The sequence below is a fragment of the Canis lupus genome, chromosome 1, assembly GCF_011100685.1.
Source record: "Canis lupus familiaris isolate Mischka breed German Shepherd chromosome 1, alternate assembly UU_Cfam_GSD_1.0, whole genome shotgun sequence".
Lineage (NCBI taxonomy): Eukaryota > Metazoa > Chordata > Mammalia > Carnivora > Canidae > Canis > Canis lupus.
This window is the reverse complement of record NC_049222.1, coordinates 67,050,968-67,075,346: the sequence shown is the minus strand read 5'-3', so window position 1 is coordinate 67,075,346 and position 24,379 is coordinate 67,050,968. Positions and strand designations below refer to the sequence as shown.

Sequence of the window (24,379 nt, the reverse complement as noted above, 5' to 3'; positions counted from 1 at the left end):
CTGACACTCAATAAATATTTGTTGAATGGTTTAATAAATAAATATAATACATATGTACTATTCATGGAGCCCAGAAGCCCAGGCCCTATATCCTAGTATTATGAATTTTTCTTTCATAGTAGTTATTATTTTATAATCATGTATTTGTATGATGTTTTTATTAATATCTTACATTCTAGTATATTAAAAATTTCATGAAGATTGAGTCCACATGTCATTTACTCATCTTTATATTAGTAGCATTTACCGTAATTATTTTGTCTGGCATATAGCATGTATTCAGTTAGGTTTTTGAATAGATTAAAAAATGAATAATTTGATAAATATACAAATAAAGTGCCTTTCAGGGTGCTTTTTTGAATGTTTGAGCTGTAATAGTTACTTCTCAGCCAACTTCCATAAAAAGAAAGCACTTATCTTTTCCATTAGGAGTGACCATTCCTCCCAACTCTTTAAATTATGTCAGACATGTATACATAATAGGAATATTTATTTGGCACGTGGGTAAATAGATAAGGCGACTTACAGCCAGAGGTTACCAGCCAAAGTCATTAGTCATCCCAGACCCACCTCAGTTGGTCACTTCAAGGAATAAGGAGTTTAGTGTGTTGGTACCCTCATAACCCATCTGTGGCATACTAAGTTTTATTGGTACAGTTGGAAATAAAGTTCATTGCCATTCTCAATTCTCAAAATTTCTATCTTTTCTTCCACAATCTTCTATTTCTTAGAATGACTGACAAAGAAGTATCAATCTTTTATTCAGGGAAAATCCTACCCTCATCCATAAGAGCATACTTTTATCTTGGTCAAGAAAATCACACCAGCTTATAATAATATAACATTATACTGATTTGTTTGATTTTAACATCACATGGAATAATAACAATGATATCCATGATGGCTAATATTTGTTTATCCCTATATAGATGCCAGGTGCCTGATCCATATGCCTTTAAAAATTATCTTATTTGATCCTCAGAGTAACTATTTAAAGTAATATTGCAATTCTCATATTAAAGATAGGAAATTGAGGTACTATCTCCATTTTACAGATGAAGATATTGCCTGAGATCATACATCTATTAAATGTAGATCCTGGATTTGAATCTGACTCTAGAGAGGCATTCTTATCTGTGATATTTACCTAGTTAAATGCCTAGGAATGAATGGAGAGAGGAATTTTATGCATGCATTGGTGTCTGTATGTGTGTAGGTTTGATAGCTGTATCTCTTCAGCAGAGATCAAGATCAGCCCTGAAATCTCAATCTGCACTCTTACCTCTGCAACAGACTTCCTGGCTTTGGTGTTTCAAAGAAAAATATACGTCCTTCCACCCCTGAAATGTAAGATTTACAGGCACAGTGCAGCTTAATTTAAATCATGAAATATAAGTACCTTTCCCTCACCTTTTGGATGAGAGTCTGTTAACTGTCCCCCTAACTATATCTAGTCTCTCCTTTGTTTGTAGTAACAAAGGTCTTGGCTCTGAACACAATTGTCCATTTAAAGGACATTGCACATGTCTTCTGAAGTTTATTTTTGGCCATTTGATTAGTTTTGGACAGTGGGTTGTGAAAGTATTCAATGTGTAGAATTTCTATTGCAAGCCACTAAAACAAAGGAAATGTCTATTGCAAGCCATCTCTCTTTCTCGTTTTTCTTTCTCACTAATTGAAATTTAGACATGGTAGTAGGAGCAGGAGCAGCCAACTTAGAACCTATGAGGGAAGTCTCATGTTGAAGAGGTAAGAACAGCAACATACAGAAAAGCTGGAACCAATAAAGACTGTAAATGTGAATCCTGATAAGTTAACACTGAATTACTATTTGAGAGAGAAGTATACATATTGTTTGTTTGTTTAAGCAGCTGTTTTGCAGTTAGTGTCAGCAGCTGAATTGAGCTTCTTGGGGTGGGTTCACAACCATTCATTATCTTGTTTCTCAGTGTAGAGAAAGATTTTTGGCTCAAACATAATCAATTAATATTACAGAGAAATCATTCGGCTAAGCTGAGCTGAATGGAAGTCAGTGGTTGCCTCAGAGTTTTTTCAACAATAATGGTTTATATAATAACAGGAGCTCTTCATGTTTTTATTTCCATCCAGAAGGAAGGAATAGTCTTCAGAAAGAGCGTAATCACATTTCCTTTTTTATAGCACAGAAACTCATTTTTTTCTTACCTAATATCTGTTCTATTAAATATCAAAAAAATTTTGGAGGCTTAGCCACAATTCTTCATGCCTAGCACTAGTGTCTACTAGCTTACTTGTTTTCCTTCTTTACCATTTGTATGTGCCTTCAATTTCTAGTTACCTAGAAAGTAAACTTCTCAAAGAAAATGAATCTTTTGTTTTTGTCTATTTAGTTAGTTGGTTGGCTCTTTGTATCTTATTTTTTGGTATTGTTCTCTGAATTGTACGGGATCTCAGTGGATGATAGTTACTAATTAATAAGATTGAATACTGGAAATTCTTCAATACTATGCCTGTTAGCTCAATTAAGTATGAAACTTTCCTCATTGTTCTCAATACTTTATAAAATTATGAGGACAGTGAACTCTTTAACATAGTGATTTAATATTTAGAATAGACTTTAGAATTCTATTGCGTTTTATAATTTCTCAGTCTGACTCTTTTGAACATAAAATTTAAAAACATCATTCTTTTTTTTAATTGAATTCAATTAGCCAACATATAGTATATCAACTTCAGCTATAGTTTTCAACAATTCATCAGTTGCATGTAACACTCCGTAAAAAATGCCATTCTTAAAAAATGATACTGAAATTTTATCTGTTGCAGATTTATTTTAATGACAAAAGAAAAATAACTTGATCTCCAAAAATAAATTATATTAAGTCACATAACTATATAATGATGTTAATCAGTGTTTATTTTTAAAATTTTACAAAAAAGCAAAGGGGGAAAATAGAGAAAGAGAGAGAGACAAATCAAGAAACAGGCTCTTAATTATTCAGAACAAACTGATGGCTATCAGAGGGGAGGAGAGTCAGGTGGGGGTGGGGTGTAAGTCAAATGGGTGATGGGGATTAAGGAGGGCACTTATTGTGATGAGCCAGGGTAATATATGGATGGAAGTGTTGAACTACTATATTGTACATATGAAATGAATACAACACTGCATGTTAATTAACTGGAATTAAAATAAAAACTTAAAAAAATAAAATTTTTACTCATTGAATAAAACTATAGACATTTTGAGTAGGGACTTTATAATGCATATTGTACTTTACAGAAGGACTTGAATAAGTTTAATATATTTTGAAGACAATATAGATCTTTAATCTTCTCTCTTCACCTATCAGTTATTTTTTTTAATTCTTCAGTAAATCAGAAAACAGGGGAAGGGAAAGCAGGGCAAACAAAAAGAAAGAAAGAAAGAAAGAAAGAAAGAAAGAAAGAAAGAAAGAAAGAAGAGAAGAGAAGAGAAGAAATCTGCAGTGTAAGTCATATACACCACTTTACAAATATAAGTGGCATGAGTTTCAACACTGCATTTCCACCAAATAGAGACATTGAATACTCTCCATATCTGATTATCAATGCACTTCTGGGAATCCAGGATCCCACTCTCTGTTACAAATGACTAGACATATTAAAAAGAGAATGCAAACACTGTGCAACTAATGCGAGATTGATGCGGTACAAATTTTTCACAAAGATAAAAGCATCACTCCCATATAAACATAAGATGAACACATGAAAGATTTTATTAAAATCACTAAATGAGAGAACCACATGTGCAAAAATACAATCAGAAATACTGAAATGAATTTTCCAATATTCAGACCTGATTATCATCCTTAAATATGTAGTGTTTAGGGCTATCTTTTCTATAAGGCATAGGTCAATTTTATGTATGGTGGAAAAATCTATTTTTATTTCAATGGAAAATAATCACTCATTATGATAGCTAAATATCACTTAAATTTCTGTCAATTTTCTCTAAGTCAATTAAATGTCATTCAAATCTGCATATCTCTATAGACTCAGACCATTTCTAAAAGGTCTACTAGATGATATTCAGCTCTCCACTAAAAGGACAACTATTATTCTTTTTTGCTCTTTACAAGTCTTGGACAAATTTTTTATTTCTCTTCTTTTAAGATTTTATTTATTTATTTGACAGAGAGAGAGAGAGCACACAAGCAAGGGGAGAGGCAGGCAGAGGGAGAAGGAGAAGCAGCCCCCACTCCCCATGGAGCAGGGAGCCTGATGTGGGGCTCAATCCTGGAACCCTGGGATTGTGACCTGAGCCAAAGGCAGACCTTAACCGACTGAGCCACCCAGGTGCCCCTTGGACAACTTTTTTTCTGACAAGCTTTAACAGAGTCTTGACATAATGGTGTATAGTAAAGGGTTAACTCTGCAGTCTTCAGATGTTCAAACTCTGCACAATCTAAAGAAAGGAAGGGTTGGCCTTTGGCTCCTTTGGAATATCCTGCCTGATAAGAGTTTATACTTAGGAACTTGGGCTATTATAGATAGCTTATGTTAATGATGTGACTTAGGGTAAACGCCAGTCACTGTTTTGCTGGGGTCCTGAGCCATGCCGTATTACTTTGACCTCTGAGGGGAGTCCTGAACATTGAGCAGTTAGGGTCAGTCACATGGAGACTCCATGCCTATTTGATTGACCTCTAATAAAATCCCTGGACACTGAGGCTCACATGAACTTCCTTCGCTGGCAATAATTTGTATATGCTGCCATCCACTAGTAGAATTAAATTTTGTTCATGTGATTCCATTGGGAGGAGACAACTGGAAACTTGTCTCCTGGACTCTGCCCTCTGTGCTTTTTTCCTTTGCTGATCTTAATCCGTATCATTGGTCTCTAATAAACTTTAGCTGTAAGTACAACAGCTTTGCTGAATTCCATGAGTCCTTCTAGTAAGTTGTCAAACCTGAAGGTGGACGTAAAGACCTCTGATATAGGGACGCCTGGGTGGCTCAGTGGTTGAGCGCCTGCCTTTGGCCCAGGGTGTGATCCTGGAGTCCTGGGATCGAGTCCCACATCAGGCTCCCTGCATGGAGCCTGCTTCTCCCTCTGCCTGTGTCTCTGCCTCTCTCTCAGTGTCTTTCATGAATAAATAAATAAAATCTTAAAAAAAAAGACCTCTGATATAAATGGATAGACTTCATTTTTGCTGGACATTCAGGCAGCTATTGAAGGAGGCTCTTAGAAGTGAGAAGCTGAGAAACTGAGCTTATTTTTTTCATGTTAATGTAGTGTTTATAGGAATGGCCGAATGTCCCAGACTTCAGTCACAGATTTCTGGAGTTGATCATGGAGGATGTTGTGTAGACTATTTAGGCAGTCTCTGTACATGTCCCCAACTGATATTCTCCAAGATGACTCTCCATTGAACTCACTCTCCCCTTCCCAGCTGGCCTCCCAAAAGATAGCTTGAAATTCTTCTATTCTATACTTTGAAGCATAAATTCTGTGACTTTCTTCTTTAGGACCTGGCTTTTACTTCTCTCAGTAAGAAACAGCTCTTATAAATCTAAAGATTTGACTTACAAAACTAATTTTTTTCCTGGTATGGCACAAAGTGTACATTTTGGAAATAAAAAATAGGACATTGGATTTTTTTTCATCTTTGCAATTTAAAAAAAAATCCTATTTTTTTGCAACCAGACCGGCCATTCCTTTATGTCATGTGGTGAGTCTTCCTTGTCTACAATCTACTATATGATCATCTCCCATTATTTGATTCTTATATTCACATAAAAGGATTTTGGCAGTTGTGAAATACAGAAAAAACAACAACAAACCATTGTCCCCATCCAAGAAAATCTGTCTTTTCAGGACTATGATCTCCCCAATACTGCAATAGTCTTTGGATCTCAGAACTAAATAATGACTAAATCTCTTTCCTTGACTGGAGAAATAAACTTCATGTCTTGGCTTTCATGGTGGAAGAAATGCCGAGAAGAATCCAGTTACTGATGAGGTATTATTTCCTTAAGTTTACTACTCAGCTTTAGAACATTTTTACTTTTGCTTTTATAGAAATCACTGGTTGGCAAAGTCAAATGTTACTAGTGTGAAATGGCTGCCTTATTGTTCCTACAAAGATTTTTAGTTTCATGGCAAGTTTCATCCTAAATAGGCTCTATTGACTTTCCCCTGGAACACTCAAGGGAACACTTTTTGAGAGTCATGTTCCCATGTCACACAACTCTGAGGATGCCATTTACCTCCATGTAAGTTGAGCTATAAGTAGTTTTATCATGGGGAAAACCTATGCTGCAAGGAGTGGCCCAGAACGTATGTCAGTTGTTTGACAGATTGATTTGTTAGAAAGGACAACTGTGACAGGTGTTTTGAAACATTTTAAGACTGTTTAAGACTTGATGTAGAAAATTAAGTTGGGGGGTGGGGTACCTGCCTGGCTCTGTTGGAAGAGCATGTGACTCTTGATCTCAGAGTTGTGAGTTTGAGCCCATGTTGGGTGTAGAGATTACTTAAGTAAATAAAATATAAGGGGAAAAAAAGGAATTGTTTACTGTATTATTCCAGTGGCTAAAAATAGTTCTAATGTGCATATCCTCCAGGACTGCATATTGAACTTACTAACATGCAGAGGTTTATAACAGTGAGAATTGCTCAAAAGTAGAGTAGTTTACCTTGAAATAATTGGAATTCAATCAGTGAAAGTGTTCAGATATGGTCCGGACAACTACTTGGTAGAGATACTCTACAGACTTAGTCATTGTAATAACGTCAAGAGGATAAGATGGCATGAAAGCTCCTGTCTGACAGTGAAACTCAGTGAGGCAAGAGATCACTAGAACTAGCTGCACTGTGCTTAGGGATGCAAATGAAACTGAAACTCATCCTATGGCTGTCATCCAGCTACACGAAGTTGTGATTGTTATCAAGTTAAGGGTTTTATGCCTCAATTCAGACAGATGCTCTCGGGGGAAAAAAAAAAGATGGGTTCAGGGAGTCTGTATTCTTCTTTATAACTAAGCCTTTGCAGCAAATTATCTTGATCTGAGGATTAAAAATCTTTAGAAATATTAAATAAATAAATAAATAAATAAATAAATAAATAAATAAATATCAACCAAGGAGGCTTAAAACAAGTTAAGTCATAGTGTGGGACTGGGCTGGAAGTGATTCATACCTGGCATGCCATCTTCAACTAATGCACAGTCACCTGGAACTTCATGTTGAGGAGGGTTATTAGACCTCACGTGGATACAGCTGGAAATGTGCCATGGGTGATTAATGCTCAGAAGGGAAAATTCTATATCTAGAATATAGTCTAGATATCTGCCATCTCTCTCATGCAGAATACTTGGCACTCTAGTTAGATAGAACTCTTGGCATTCATCTCCTAGGGCACTTCACCTGCTCACGGCTTTGGACCTTTGCTATGTAGGTTCAAAAACTCAAAGCATCCAGGGTCAATTTGGTTCAAGCACTGCCTCATACAATAAAAGATTATAATGTACAAATTAGAATGCCAATGTAATAATTTTCAATTAGGACAATTACTGTCAAGTTGATTAAAATTCCTGTGTTTTTTAGTCAGGGCATTCAGGCTGCTGGTGACATTGAGATAGATGAGTTAATAATACTGCATAAGACTTAGTGGATTAGTTTATAACTTTCTTTTTCCAGTGTGTTCAAATTTCATCCTAACTTTCTAACTTCCTAGGTCTACATCCTGGCTCCTTGCACTGACTATGGTCTTACATATGTACTCAATGGTTTAGGACAAACTATCTTGGTGAAGGTCCAATTTCTTTTGTTTTCCCAATCCATTATGGACTGGTACTTTAATAAAATGCAATATAAATGAATTATTGTAAAAATGATATTAAAAAATGAAAGACATACAAAATACAAGCATATTCTTTACTATTTAATTCTGTTGACATAAAATGACTTCAAAATTCTTTAAAAAGTTTCTAAAACTTTATTATCTAAATCATATTTCATAAGCAGAATACTTAATGAGGTACTCAATGCTAATGAACTTAAGGAGAATTTATAATACATTGGAGCTTAATTTTTATGCATTTGATGAACACATTATAGTGCATTGGAGCCCATGTATAATCAATTCAATCAGTATATTTATATTCATTAAATGAGATGAAGAGAACAGGTTTATTATTTTAAATGGCTACAGAGGTCTGTCGTAGCTATATTTAATATCTAGGATATAAAGCAAAGGTAATTAAATTAAAATATATACAACATACTTGAAACCAAGTTCTTTGTAAATTATAAGCCAGTTCTCAATGCAACATTGTTTATGTAAAAAAAATTACAATACTATTTATGATATCATTTTGAGGGTTAAAAATGGGTAAAATGTGGGGATAATTGGTCAATAGCAGTGTCAGGAGATGTAGAACCACTGATTTGTTTCATCATCATAGGGAAATATTTCATCGATGTGTAGGAGGGATATTCATTTCATATATACACATCCCAAATCCCTTTGCTCTGATAATTGTTAGAGTCACAATGATGACTTCTATCCTAATACCCAACTTGCAAACTCTCATTACAGTTTTATTGAATCTCTTATCTCTTAAATTGCTCTGCCATTAAACAAGCATCAAGTTTTTCGCTAGCATAGGAAACTATGCATTTTTGTTCCTCAGCCACTAAAACTTATTTAGTGTTCATTTAAATGCCACACACACTCACACAGAGTGGTTGAAAAATGGACATTTTCTGGTTTCTGGCCTCACTATTATTTTAATCTGCTATATTGGCTCTCAGGTTTCAGCCTTTCCAACCTATTGTGGTTTTCATTGCTTTTCCATGTATATACTTATTTTTTAAAAAAGATTTATTTATTTACTTTTAGAGAGAGAGAGAGAGAGCACAAATGGAGCAGTGGCAGAGGGAGAGGAAGAGAGAGAATCTCAAGCAAACTCTTCCCCCAACACACACACTGAGTGTGGACCCCGATGCAGGACTTGATCTCACAACCCTAAGATCATGACCTTAGCCAAAACCAAGAGTCGGATGCTTGACCACTGCACCACCCAGGCATCCCTCCATGTTTATTCTTTTTAAGACTCACCAACATTTACTAGCGTATTCCTGCTTTTAAGCTTGACTTCCTGCATAGCACTTAAATTCCCTCTTCATAAGAAGAACCCTATATTTTTATAGGTGAGAGGGAGTACACCTTAATTTTTCTTAGTGTGGCTATCATTTTCCTTATTACCTGATGTCCCATGTTTTGCCCTCTTTATATTGATATTTTGACAATGGCTTAAGAGAATTTGTATGACCTTGCAATATCATTTCCTGTCAACGTTCAGATTTCTCTGTGGCATATGCAATGTAAACTGGTAGGATCCAACCCTAGTAAAATTATGTTTGTTTTTTCATGCCTATTTATTTCCACACTGCTATTCTACTATCATGCTCATCTATTTTTAGACATATTCTTCATATAGTGGGAATAACTTTGCTCTGCAGGGGATAGAGACAGTCTTTTTATGGAATACAAGGCATGAAAATGTCTCTTACAGCCATAGGTCACTTCAAGTTTTAATGCCTATGGTAAACTACCTAGAGATTCATTTGGAAAATTGAACTTATCACCTAATGGTCTCTGAATGCCTTATCAAGCACCAAGTCTAGGGACAGCATTGCTAGTAAGATTATTTCACACTTACCTGTTTCCTTTGTGGGAATGCGTCTTGGTAGTTTACACAATCCTAAAGCAAAGAAAGAGTAATCACACCTGTGTATGAGGAGCAAAGACACATCTTCACTGGCAATCCCAACCTGACATGGCTCTACATACATTATCATACAATATCAATCAAATTTGTACATGTGATTTCTTAGCTCTTCTACACCTAGCTCAGATTATCTCAAGAGTGCTACCCTTAAGCTCGGCAATATAAAAATGGTAAACTTAATGGTAAAGTGGGAAACTCAACAAGTAAGGGATTCAGATTATAGAATTACCCATTCTAATATGCCCTGTCTAGCTAATCTTGTATATGCTTGTACATTTGCTATTAAACATACCAAATGAGGGCAGCTCCGATGGTGCAGTGGTTTAGCGCTGCCTGCAGCCCAGGGTGTGATCCTGGGGATCCGGGATCGAGTCCCCCTTCAGGCTCCCTGCGTGGTGTCTGCTTCTCCTTTTGCCTGAGTCTCTGCCTCTCTCTCTCTGTGTCTCTCATAAAAAAATAAAATCTTTAATAAAAAAATAAAAAATCTTTTAAAAAAACATACCAAATGAAAACATAACTCATGCAAAAGCTTTGGTTGACTAAGCCTTCTACTACATTCACAATAATTTATTGTCATTTTACAGTAAAACTAATTCAACATATAATATTTCATATATTCATATAGTTCATATATCAACATAAAAAATTCAACACTTTATATATTTCATATATTCAACATATAATAATTCAACATAGAATTCAACATTCACTAAGGCTCTATCTACTAAGTGGCAAAAACTGTATTGCTGGTTGTGTGTAATGTGAGGATGGGTATAAATATAGTTAAGAGATACCTCTAGAAATTCATGATAAATTTTAAAATAGACATAATATTAATGGGTAGAAAATGATATCCCGATAACAGACTGTGTTAATAATCACACAAGGGCTATTATGGAGATATATGCAAACTGCTTTAGAGAACAGAGGGGAGAATTAATTCTCACATAGGTGTAGGAATCAAGAAAGACTTCAGGGCAGCCTGGGTGGCTCAGTGGTTTAGTGCCTCTTTCAGCCCAGGGCCTGATCTTGGAGACCGGGGATCGAGTCCCACATCGGGCTCCCTGCATGGAGCCTGCTTCTCCCTCTGCCTGTGTCTCTGCCTCTCTCTCTCTCTCTCTCTCTCTCTCTCTCTCTCTGTGTCTCTCATGAATAAATAAATAAAGTTAAAAAAAAAAAGACTTCGAAGAAGATGATGGATATGAGCTGAATCTTTAGGATTGGCTGAACTTTGAGTGGTGTGGGGGTAAGGGGGGAAGTGAGTGGCCTGGTAGGGCAGGGGAAGGAAGTGGGGGAATGGAGGGAATGGGTACATCTTGAGTAAAGAGAAAAACAGCCTCTAAACAACATAATTTTTTAACTTTTTATAGGAAATGGAAGAAAATCAATTGTTTTGACTGTTCCAATGTGATCATAGCATTGCTCGTATGGATTGTCAAATAAGGGATGAGCTCATAAAAGGATATTAATGTGTCATTTTTATTGAGCAAAGTAGCATTACAGAAAACGGTGATTTCAAAGGCACATGGCTCTTTCATTACAGCCTTCAGGGGCAATGTTTGATCACTGAAAACAGGCTACTTTGTTCCAGCTTTCTCTGATGTTTGGCATTATCCCGAATACATATGCTTCTGACTTGGAAAGAATCGGTCTATAAAGATTTAATAGATTCGAGATTTGCATATTCAAAATACATGTCATGGTTAAAATGAAATGAAAACGATATTAAAATCTACATCTGTATTATACATAAACATGGTGTTCGGGCATATCTCAGCAAATTTTTAAAAGGCAATTACATATGTTATATTTGCTTATTCTGAGATCATGAAAGTTGGCTATTTTAAAAATTAACCATTTTATATTTTCACTGAGGAAAAAATATATTGTAGGAGACATTATGTTGGTGATAGCGAAGGAAACCCTTCAAGTTTCAAGGATTTGAGATTTACTGTATGTTCTTGTCACCTTTCATGGACCTAGTGTTTGAGTCAGTGACCACTTTGTTCATTAAAAATGAATTAACAGCATTGGGGCGCCTGGGTGGCTCAGTGGTTGAGCATCTGCCTTCGGCTCAGGGTGTGATCCCAGGGTCCTGGGATCGAGTCCCACATGGGCTCCCTGCAGGGAGGCTACTTCTCCCTCTGCCTGTGTCTCTGCTTCTCTCTGTGTCTCTCATGAATAAATAAATAAAACCTTTAAAAAATGAATTAACAGCATTCTTGGTTTAGAAAAAATAAAAAGTCACAAATAATTAAGGATAAATGTAAAAGATTAGTATTTGCATGAGGTTCTTTTCCTTATATGGCTGAAAGAAGTGACTTCTTCTTCTTCTTTTTTTTTTTTTCAAAAGGAGGAATTCTTGGAAGGAGACCTAAGAGTCAAAAGCTTTTCATGTGGTGACTAAAACTCACAGAATTATCTCTTCATAGAATCCTCTGACTTCTACTCCTGTAAACTGACATGTAATCTCACATACATTCATCTTTTAATTTTGAATTCCAATGGAACCTTTGAGGGAAAGGCAGGAATCCAAGACAGTCAGTTTGATGTATGTTGCTCTCATTGCGTTGAAATTAAGCCTGATGGGCTTCAGCTAATAATATTCTACTTCATGTGACAAAGAAATAGCTTACCATGTCACTTCCCTACTTAAAATCTTACCTTTTCCCCATCCCTACTTATAACATCTTCCGCCTCAATGACACTAAATGCTTTTGTATGGCATGTCCTTCCCTTTCTGGGTAGTTTTGCAACAGTCTCAGGACAAAGACATTTTCAGTTATACATTTGTGGCCCAGATCACTGCTTCGCAAATGCTACTGTATTTATGTGTCGTCTGGAGATTTTGTTAAAAATGTGGATTCTCATTCAGCAGATCTGGGGTCTGGCCAAGATTCTAACATGCTCCCAGGTGAAACAGTAGACCACACTTTGGATAGCAAGCACCCATACGTCCTCTCGTTAAATTGGTATTAGTTCCTGGATCACGATGACTGAAAATTTAGATTCTGACTTTGAGGTTGCATCAGACTTTGACCTTTTTATTTATTGGTAATCTCGTAAAGATGCAGTGTGATCTGGACTTCCTTTCCTTTTCTAGTCTCCTTTTTTATCCCATTCCTACTTTACATTCGAGGTATAACAAACGACTTGAAATTTCCAGGATGTATCAGGCTCTTTCACATCTTGGTACCTTTTCAAATACTATTTCCTCTGCCTGTCTCAACATCTTGTGTTGCTTCCTTTAAAACTAAGCTCAGCTAGGGGTACCTGGGTGGTGCAGTCGGTTAAGCATCTGACTCTTGGTTTCAGCTCAGGTAGTGATCTAAGGGTCATGGGATCGCCCATGCACCCAGCCCACAGCGGGCTCCACTCTGGGTACAGAGTCTGCTTGAGATTTTCTCTCCCTCTCCTTCTGCACCCACCTCCACCTCGCATGCTCTCTCTCTTTCTCAAATAAATAAATAAATCTTAAAAAAAAAAAAACTCAGCTCAGCTGTAGTCTCCTCCAGTAATCCTTCCCTAGTCTCTTTACCCTGTAATTAAATACTTCCCATAGTCTCCTACAATGCCCTGTATTTCCTAGGTTATAACTTTTTTATAATCTATTGTAGTGTATGCGTACTTATGTGCTTGCTTCAAGACAGGGCTCCTTGGGAGGAAGAGATTATGCACTTTATCTCTGTTACCTACTGCCAGTAACAATGCCTGAAACATAGTAGGTTTCCATTAAAGTTTGCTGACTGAATGAGGAAGGACAGTTGATGTGTTATAGTTATGCAATAACATAATGCAGTATTTTCTTTCATGAAGTTTGAATTGTGGGTAATAAAAACTAGAGTCATAAAAAGTTAAATACAGGATGAAATAATACTGAAGATATAAAACGTTAGTACATGATTAATTGCCAAATGAGGATCATAGAAAATAACTCTTCTAAGTTCATTGGAAGAAAATGGCACTACAGATTTATTACTATGTCTTTAATATCCCGGTTGTTCCACAAAAGGTTTGAGATAGCTGACAGCACTATGTATGGGAGCTCATAAAAGACATAAACACATATAGAGTTGAGGGAATAGTATTAGAAAAGAAGGGAGCTATGGAAGTACATACCCAGAACTGGAGGAGTGGATATACTAGCATATTTACAAAAATGGTCCTCATTAAATAGTGGGCAGTAAGGATGGTGTGCTGGACTTCCATTCCCACTCTCCATCTTAGAGGCTGACTTCTGTGGTGGCATCCGCAGCTCCCTCGTCCTCTGGCTTCTGGCTGAATTTGGCCAAAGGAGGATACCCTGGCAGAGGATCAAGCGGAGGGAGAGGGGTGAGGTCAGGATACTTATTTTCTTGTGCTACCTAGAACTGACTGTGCCTCTGTGTAAATTGCCCCTTTGTTAAAATCTCCTTAAATTATTCTAATTTGAGTGTGGCCCCTGCTCCCTGTTGACACTCTGATATAATCATGGAGTTGTTTAATGCTAGATTGGATGCCAGGCTTAATAACTTTTATGATATAACCATTAATGCTACAAAAATCTTTTATGTATCAGGTAAGAGTCTATGAGGAAGGGGTTCAATAGAGAAGAATTCGGAAAGCAAACTTACCTGAAATCTCATATTTCTATTGTTCACATCTTAGTGTGGTAAAGAGGATATATATCATATTTGAGGTAGGGAAAAATGGATATGTTTAAATCTCCAGTTTTGTAATTATTTTTTTACATCAGCCTTTCATTTACTGTTCAGTTGTAAAGTAATAATATCTTAGAAGTGTAGTTTTGGGGTTGTTCCGTTTTTACTTGGGGGTAGAGCATCCAGAGTTTTGGCCTCTCTTCTTTACTGTTGCTCATTTTCTGGTTATTTCACTGCTCACTCTTCTTCCATCAGGAGATACATAAGGAAAATAAAGGGATGAAGCTTAGCTTTCGTGTCTATGATAAGAGGTTTATTAGGAAAGAGATTGAAATTCTGAACTAAAATGAAGATTTTCAGTTTATCTGGGCTGGTCTGCCCCCTATTGCCATAAAGATACCAAGAGATGTTTCCAACTTGTCAAAACTCAAGAGATAAAATGGACAGAAAGTCTTATATTTATGATGATGAAGAGAAAGAGGTTTAATAAATAGATGTGATGCTCTTAATATAAGGCCCTGGTGTATGGACTCTGATTTTGGATCTTGGATTGTATTACAACCTTGTTTGCAATACATACTTAGATTATTGTTGACTCATATGGGCCTAATTCTGTGACCCAGCAAAAATAGATCATAAATCCCAGCCATGGAAGACATGTTTGTAGTCTGACCTTGGAATGATGAGCTAAAGGTGCTGAGGAAACCATAAATCTAATTTACAATAATAACAAAAATAAGGTTGTTTATACTTTGCCCAGTGGATGGAGTGAAAATCTAATATTTTTCTTGGTACATGCTGTACCTTTTGCCAAGTTTGATTAAATTTCTGTTTAGTAGGTAGCTAGAAGAGGAACTGAATAAAAACACTTTATATGAGGCTTCAGACTCCTACTTTGTTCTTTCTTATTAACTTCTCTTTTAAAAAGCTGTTTTAACTCTTTCTTTTTTTTTAAGGTTCCATTTATGAAATGTTTGGAAATGAATGCTGTTTGTCAACAGGAGAAGTGATTAAAATTACTGGTCTCAAAATTAAGAAGATCATAGCTGAAATTTGTGAGCACATTGAGGGTTGTGAGTCTCTACAACCATTTGAGCTGCCTATGAATTTTCCAGGTACTGTATATTGCAACCATTTCACATTTGTAAAACTATTGTTAATATATATCTATACAATTGAAAATAATAAAAAAAGTGGTAGCTTTTTTTCACTCTAGGGTAATGGGTGAAAAAAATTAGAATTCTTTATATATATTTTTTACATCTACAGTATTATATGAGTTTCAGATGTGCAATATAGTGATTTAACAGTTCCATACATTACTCAGTGCTCCTCTTGACAGGTGTCCTCTTAATCCCCTTCACCTATTTCATCCATCCCCCCACCTCTACCTCCCCTCTGGTAACTATCAGTCTTATTCTCTATAGTTAAGAGTCTGTTTTTTGCTTTTTCTCTTATTTCTTTGTTTCACTTGTTTTATTTTTTAAATTCCACATGTGAGTGAAATCATATAGTATTTGCCTTTCTTTGACTTATTTCACTTAGCATAATAATTTCTATATCCATCCATGCTGTTGCAAATGGTAAAATATCATCCTTTTTATGGCTGAATAATATTCAAATACAAATTTATATATATATATATATATATATATATATATATATATATATCCCAGTATATGTACACTACATCTTATTTATCCATTTATCAATCAATAGACACTGGGGCTGATTCCGTAGTTCCATAGTTTGGTTATTGTAAATAATACTTCAGTAAACATAAGGGGTGCATGCATTTTTTGGAATTGGTATTTTTGTATTCTTTAGATAAATACAGTAGTGGAATTCCTGGATCACGTGGAAGTTCTATTTTTAATTTTTTGAGGGAACTCCATACTGTTTTCCACAGTGGCTGCATTAATTCACATTCCCACCAATATTGCAGGAGGGTTCGTTTTTCTCCACATTAGTGATTTTAATGACCAATAGAAGACAAATATTTTCTCTCCTTTTAATAAATATCCCTTACTTAGAACTTACTGGCAAATACTGTTAGCGAATACTTAATGAGTTCTAACTGTATGCATTACTTGTTATTCTAGTGAAAATGGAGAAATCAAAGATATTTTCTAAAATTATGTAGGACTAATAGCTCTTAAAAATATACAAGCTCTTTGTTTCTATTGCAAATATTTTAGCTCCCTGGATAATTGCTAAACTTCACAGTCTAATCTTATTGACATGTCTGGTTGTTCTTCTTTGTCTAGTTAATTCTACTCACCCTTCCAAAAATAGCTCAAATATCATAGCTTAATATCTTCTGGAATACTTTTGCTGATGCCCTAACCTACTCTAGATATCTCTTTTTTATGTTCCCATAATAACTTGATCACCAATAGCACGTACCTTATTGGGTAGTCATTTTCTTATTTGTCTTATTCTCTAGACCAGGGGTTGGCAAATGTTTTTTTTAAAAGACACAGATAGTAAATATTTTAGACTTTGTCACCAGATGATTGCTGTCACAGCCGTTTCACTCTGATGCTATAACATGAAGGATGCTATAGATGGTACATAAACCGATGAACATGGCTGTGGTTCAATAAACATGTATCTACAAAAATAGGTGGCCAGCAGAATTTGGCCTGTGAACTATAGTTTGGTGACTTCTCCTAAGATTAAATTTTTTGACATGTGAAGTATAACATATATGACTTTGTATATCTAGTATCAAGCACTTATTCAGTAGTCATTTATTTGAATGGATGATTGAGTGAATAAATGGTTAGTGGAGGAGAAAAGTCTAGTAAACACTTACAGTATGATGTGATTCATGGTGTGACTGTAATATGCATGGGTTCCTGAAGAAGAAGCAGGGGGAGGAGGAGCAGCAGGAGGAGGAGGAGAAACATGCATGGGTTCCATGAGAGTCTTGATAAGGAATATCTAACTCTAGTTGGTCATGTTTCAGAACATGGCTTGGGAGTCATTATTTATATTTGAATTCCAACTCTGCCACTTGTTACTTGCATAACCTTGCCAAGTGTCCTACTCTCCTCTCATGTAAAATGGGAATAATAATACTTTCTATCTTCTAGTGTTTCGGGGAGGATTGAATATTGAAATATATTTAAAGTGCTCAGAATGGTACTTGTCTTATAGAAAAGGCTATAAAAAGTGTCAGGTTTTGTTACCTTTATTATCATTGGTGGATTCAAGGTTTTCAAAGCTTTTGAAAGGATGTTATACTCGAGCTCAGGTTTGGAGAATGAAAATAAATTAGAGAACATTCTTCCAGATTCTCCAATATCTTCTTCCTTTCAACTGGAATCTTACCCATTGTTCAATTCTGTTTAACTCCTTCCTTACCTGCCATCTTTTACAGAAATAGTTCTCAAACTTGACTGTATACTGGAATCACCTAAGGAGATTTAAAGTATCCTGATGCTCAGACCACTTGCCTACGATATTCTGATTTATTTAGTCTGGAATGAAGTCTGGTTACCAAAGTTTCTTAAGGATACTAGCGTGATATTAATGAGCAGTCAAGGTTGCAAACCATTGCTTTATGAGAAGCTTTCCCTAAGTATTCCAGTTGGATGTAACAATTCCTTTTTTGAATAACTACAGTCTTTCATGTCATAATGACGTGAAATCACACGTGAAATCACATTTTGAATATAATTGAAGTTATTTGTATGCTTGTCTTTTGAAGACCAACTGCTTAACAGATTACAACGTTGCTGACAACAAAATCTGAATCTCATTTACTGGAATAATCGCCACAGTGTTTAGGAGAAGATGTACATAATAAATAATTAGTAAGTTAAAATAATCAGAATCTTCTAGTAGAAGGAGTATCTCTTGTGAGAGTAGTGAAAACACTTAGCTTTTTTGGGGGAATATATATTATATATTTATTATAGGGAGTTAGATTACATGATTATGGAGATTGGCAAATCCAAAATCTGCAGAGCCAAATTTCCCTCTAAAACATTTAGCTTTTGACTAACAGTTTAATTTAGGGAGTTGCTATTTAGAATAAGTTTTGAGTTTTCAGTTGACATGATAAGTTTGTATCAACTGAGCACAATTAGAAAAATTTATTTACAAAACTAGTTTTAATGTAAGAATCAGGGATTACATGTAATGGAGTGGAGGAATAAAATGATGGTGATGATTACAATATACTTTCTTTCAAGGAAGACTCAGCACCAGGGAGAAAGAGAAATTAAGGCCAGTAACTTTTTTTTTTATATTGATTTCAACAGAAACATCTCTTTATTTATACTCTAAAGCTGTCACTTTAAACTCTCAGAAATTAAAATCAAAAAGTACTTTAATATATATTTTAAACATCCTTTCTTATTTGTGAATTTCCCAAATTTTCCCTTGTTATTGACTTCTAATTACATTCTCTCGTAGTCAGAAGACATAATTTGTATGGCTTCAATCCTCTGAAATTTTTTGAGACTTGTTTTACGGCTTAGTGCATGGCCTATCATGGAGAATGTTCTGTGTGCACTTGAGAAGACTGGGTATTCTGCTGTTTGGTGGAGTGCCCTACAGATGTCTGTGGGTTTATAGTGTTGATCAAGTCTTCTAGTTCCTTGAGAATCTTTTGTCTAGGTGTATCCATTATTTTTCTTTAATTTTTATTTTTTTATTTATGATAGTCACACACACACACACACACACACACACACACAGAGGCAGAGACATAGGCAGAGGGAGAAGCAGGCTCCATGCACCGGGAGCCCGACGTGGGATTCGATCCCGGGTCTCCAGGATCGCGCCCTGGGCCAAAGGCAGGCGCTATACCGCTGCACCACCCAGGGATCCCGGTGTATCCATTATTGAAAGTAATTTCCAACTATTACTGTCAACTTTTGTTTTATGTATTCTGGAGCTATGATGTTAGGTGTATATGTGCTCATAATTGTAATCTCTTCTTGATGAAGTGACCCTTTTATTGTTACTTAGTATTCCTTGTCTCTAGTAAAATTTTTGTTTTAAAATTGTACTGCTTTTACTCCTTTGTCAAGGATCATTTGATTGTACTTACATGGGTCTATTTCTGGGTTCTGTATTCTGTTCTGTTGATGTGCTTGTTTATTCTTTCCTCAATACCACACTATCTCGATTAGTGTAGCTTTATATTAAATTTTGATGCTGAGTAGTTCAGTTATCTGATTTTGTTCTTCTTCAACATTGTGTTGGCTATTCTGGACCTTTTCTGTCTTCATATAAAATACAGTTTCAATTTCAATATCCACAAAATTACTTGCTGTGATTTTGATTGCCATTGCATTTAATCTGTAGATTCAATTAGGAGAAACTGACATCTTAATAATATTAAGTCTTCCTTTTTATGAACATGTAACATCCATCTGTTCTTTGATTTCTTTCATCGTAATTTCGTAAGCTTCTTCACATAGACCTTGTACATATTTTGTTACATTTATTTTGGGGCACTAATGTAGATAGTATTCTGTTTTTAATTTTAAAACCACTTGTTCATTGTTTGTATATGGGAAAGTGATTGACTTTTGCATATCAACCTTTTATCCTACAATTTTGCTATACTCAGTTATTAACTTGAGGAGGGTTTTTTTTTTGTCAATTCTTTAGATCTTATACATATACAACCATAGTATTCGTGAACATAGTGGGAAACTAGTTTCTTGACACTAAGTATGATGTTATCTGTAGGGTTTTTAAAAAATATTTTCTTTATTGTGCTGAAGCAGTTTTTCTCATTCCTAATTTACTGAAAGATTTTTTGTTAATGTTGTTTTTATCTTGAATGAATATTGGTTTTTGTCACTTTTTATCTGCATCTACTGATATAATCATATATTCTACTTAGCCTAATACTGTGATGTATTACATTGTCTCTCAGATGCTAAACCATCCTTGCATAATGGGGTGAATATCACTTGGTTGTAGTGTATAATTCTTTTTATACATTGTTGGGTTGGCTTTATTAATATTTTGTTGAAGATATTGCAGATACATTTATGAGAAATATTGGTATGTAGTTTTTTCTTGTAATCTCTTTGGTTTTGGTATCAGAGTAATGCTGGCTTATAGAATGAGTTAGGAAGTATTCCCTTTGCTTCTATCTTCTGAAAAATATTGTGAAGAATTGGTATGACTTCTTTTTTAAGTGTTTGGTAGAATTCACAGTTGAACTCACCCAGGCCTGGCACTTTCTGATTAGGAAGATTATTAATTATTGATTCAATTCCACTGGTAGATTTAGGCCAGATTGCTCTTTCTTCTTCTGTGAGTTTTGGTGCATTGTGTCTTTCAAGGAACTGGTCCATATTGTGTAGGTTATCAAATTTGAGTCATGGAGTTGTTCATAATATTCTTTTGTTATCCTCTTAATGTCCATGGGGTGGATAATGCAGCCTTCTCTTTCATTTCTGATTTTAGTAATTTATGTCTTGTCTTTCTTTTCCTACTTAGCCTGGCTAGAGGCTTATCTATTTTATTGATATTTCCAAAGAAAAAGCTTGGGTTTTCAATGATTTTTTTGTCTATTGATTTCTTCTTTTCCATCTTAATTGATTTTTTCCTGTAATTTTTATTATATCTTTCTTCTGCTTACTTGGATTTAATTTGTTTTTCTTTTTTTTTTCATTTTTTAACCCTTTATTTTTTTATTATTTTTTAATAATAAATTTATTTTGTATTGGTGTTCAATTTACCAACATACAGAATAACACCCAGTGCTCATCCCGTCAAGTGCCCCCCTCAGTGCCCGTCACCCATTCACCTCCACCCCCTGCCCTCCTCCCCTTCCATCACCCCTAGTTCATTTCCCAGAGTTAGGAGTCTTTATGTTCTGTCTCCCTTTCTGATTTGTTTTTCTTTTTTTTCTAGTTTTCTAAGGTGGAAGCTTAGAGACTGATTTTAGATCTTTTCTCTTTTTAAATATATACATTTAATTCAATCTCCCTCTAAGCACTACATTCACTCCATCTGACAGCTGGTAAGTTGTATTTTCATTTTTATTTAGTTAAAAGTGTTTTAAAATTTCTGTTGAGATTTTTTTCTTTGACCCCAAGTGTTATTTAATCTCCACATACTTGGAGGCTTTCCCAGTTATCTTTCTGCTATTGATTCTAGTTTAATTCCACTCTGGTCTGAGAGCAGATATTATATGATTCTATTTCTAAAAATTTGTCAGTCTGTTTTGTTGCCCTGCATGTGGTGAATGTTTCATGTGAGATGGAAAGGAATGTGTACTTTGCTGTTGGATAAGTGTCGATAGATGTCAATTATATCTACTGATTGATGGTGCTGTTAAGTTCAACTATGTCCTTACTGTTCTCCACCTGTTGGATTTATCCATTGCTAATATAGAGTTGCCAACTATGATATTAGATTCCTCTATTTTGGCCTACAGTTTTTCCAGTTTCTGCTTCACATATTTTGACACTCTTTGGGTAGGCCTATACACATTAAGGATTACTATGTCTTCCTGGAGTAGTGGCCTTTTATCAAGATGTAATGCCCCTTTTTATTACTAATAACATTCCTTGTTCTGAAGTCTGCCCTGTCTGAAATTAATATAGGTACTTCGGCTTTCTTGGTATTAGAGTTACCATGGTATATCGTTATCCATCTTTTTACTTTAATCTATATGTGTCCTTATATTGATTTATTTATTTTCAGATTTGTTTACTTATTTGAGAGAGAGAGAGAGAGAGAGAGAGCAAGCAGAGGGGGAGGGGCATAAGGAGAGGGAGAGAGAATCTCAAGCAGGTTCCATTTTCTATTTGTTGCCTTTGTTCTTTGTTCCTATTTTTGTCTTCTATACATTTTCTGCCTTTTGTGGGTTTATATTTTTTATTTTATGTTTTTAAAGCTTTTATTTATTTTTTCATGAGAGACACAAAGAGAGAGGCAGAGACACAGGCAGAGGGAGAAGCAGGCTCCCTGTGGGGGGCACATTGAGGGACTCGATCCCAGGACTCTGGGATCACGACCCAAGCCAAAGCAGCCACTGAACCACTGAGCCACCCAGGTGTCCCATCTTCAATTGTCTTTTTTTGTCTTTTAGTGTGCCTGATAATTTTTTCTTAATAGCCAGACGTGATGTACTGTGTAGGAAGACAGTGTGGTTAATAGGACTTTAGTAATCTAACAGTAAGTTGTGGTAGGAAAGGAAACATTCTGATTAGGTATCAGTATTTTTCTAGATCTGTGCGCCTGAACTGTGAACTTCACAAGAACTTTTCAGTCTTGTTTCCCACCCCTTAGTTGGGAAAAGGTGGCTACGGTAGGTTGAGTATTTCCCTTCTCATATGTGGAAGACTAGAGCAGGACATACCTGCATGTTTCCATTTCCTTAAATGGAAAGACTAGAGTGGGCTTTAGTTGTACATTTCCTCTGAGTGGAAGGCTAGAGTGGGTGTTAATTGTATATTTTCCTTTCCTCAGGTCAGTTAGTCCTAATAAAACACCAATGATGTCTCTTAAGGGCAGGACTTATTAAGAAGAATAGAATGTTCTGACCTATTTTGAAATGTTTGGGTTTTTTTCCCTCCCCATGCCAGAAACATAAGATTTTTCTCTGATATTTACTGTGAGAGCCTTGTCAAGTCTTAAGTGTAAAACTTACAAAATTATGGGAGCTCCCTTATGATTAGGACCCTGGAGTTTTTACTCTTGGAGTTGTCCATTCTGAGCTTCTAGCAATTCAGCAATTATAGTTCAGATTTCTCTAGTCTGGTACTGGTTCTTGTAGAGGTTTCTTTGGTAAATTGTGGTTCTCTGTACTTGCCTATCTGTCTCTCCAATTTTGGAGGTATCAGTTTATCTTCTGACCTCATTTCTTTAATGGATTTACGAATAGTTGTTGATTTTTCAGTTTGTTTGGCTTTTTACTTTTTGTCAAGACAGAGTAACAACTTCTAAACATTTTATGTACCAGACTAGAAACCAGAAGTCCAATGCTTTTTTCTTTTTCAAATATAATTTTAGCTATTTTTTTAGTAGTTGCCTGGGATTATAATTAGTGTCTTAATTTATAACAACCTAGTTGGAATTAACTAATTTAATTTCAAGAGTATGTAAAATTTGGCTCATTTATAGCTCTACTCCCTACCCTATTTTTCTAGTTGTTATTATCATAAAAATTACATGTTTGTACATTATGTGTGCATCAACATTGGATTTATGATTATTCTTTATGCAATCATCTTTTAAATTAGGAAAAAATATTTGAAAATAAAAAAGTATATGCAAGCTTTCTTTTATATTTACCTCTATAGTGCTTTTTGCTGTTACTTTTTATTTCTTGACACAGGATAAATTTACTGTCTTATGTCCTTCAGCTTGAAGGATTCTCTTTAAGATTTATTGTGTGGCAGGTTTGATAATAATACATTCTCTCAGTTTTCATTCTCTGGGAATATTTTAATTTCTCCATTATTTTGTTATTTATTTACTTATCTGAATGTAGTTAACTCACAATGCTACATTAGTTTCAGGTGTACAATGTAGTGACTCCACAATTTCACATGTTATGCTGTGCTCACAACAACTATAGCTACCAATATTATTGACTATATTTTTTATGCTGTGCCCTTTATTTCTGTGGCTTATTCATTCCATAACTGGAAGCCTGCATTTCCCACTCTCCTTCACTCATTTTACCCATCCCTCTCTACTCCTCCCCTCTGGCAACCATTAGTTTGTTTTCTATATTTACAAGTCTCATTCTGCTCTTTGTTTGTTTGTTTTATAGATTTCACATATGAGCAATATCATATGGTATGTGTTTTTCTCAATCTGATTTATTTCACTTAGCAAAATACCCTCTAGGTCCATACATGTTGTTGCAAATGGCACAATCCCATATGGCTGCATAATATATGCATAATATGGCTGCATAATATATATATCAGATATATATGAACATATATATTTTCATCCTACATCTTTCTTATCCATTCATCTGTTGATGA

At 35.3% G+C, this 24,379-nt stretch overlaps 1 protein-coding gene across 2 annotated transcripts in view; it reads left to right on the top strand.

Annotated features, from left to right (window-relative positions):
- Window positions 1-24,379, top strand: part of THEMIS (thymocyte selection associated) — a 182,751-nt gene that overhangs the window by 29,263 nt on the left and 129,109 nt on the right. Inside the window, exons 1-2 of one of the 2 annotated variants that reach the window (XM_038526751.1) lie at window positions 5,848-5,981; window positions 15,353-15,511. In XM_038526751.1, coding sequence (XP_038382679.1) covers window positions 15,367-15,511 — 145 coding nt within the window. In that variant the 5' untranslated portion in view covers window positions 5,848-5,981; window positions 15,353-15,366. Of the gene's footprint in view, window positions 1-5,847; window positions 5,982-15,352; window positions 15,512-24,379 lie in introns of those variants that run through there. The other variant, XM_038526750.1, reaches the window with a different exon arrangement.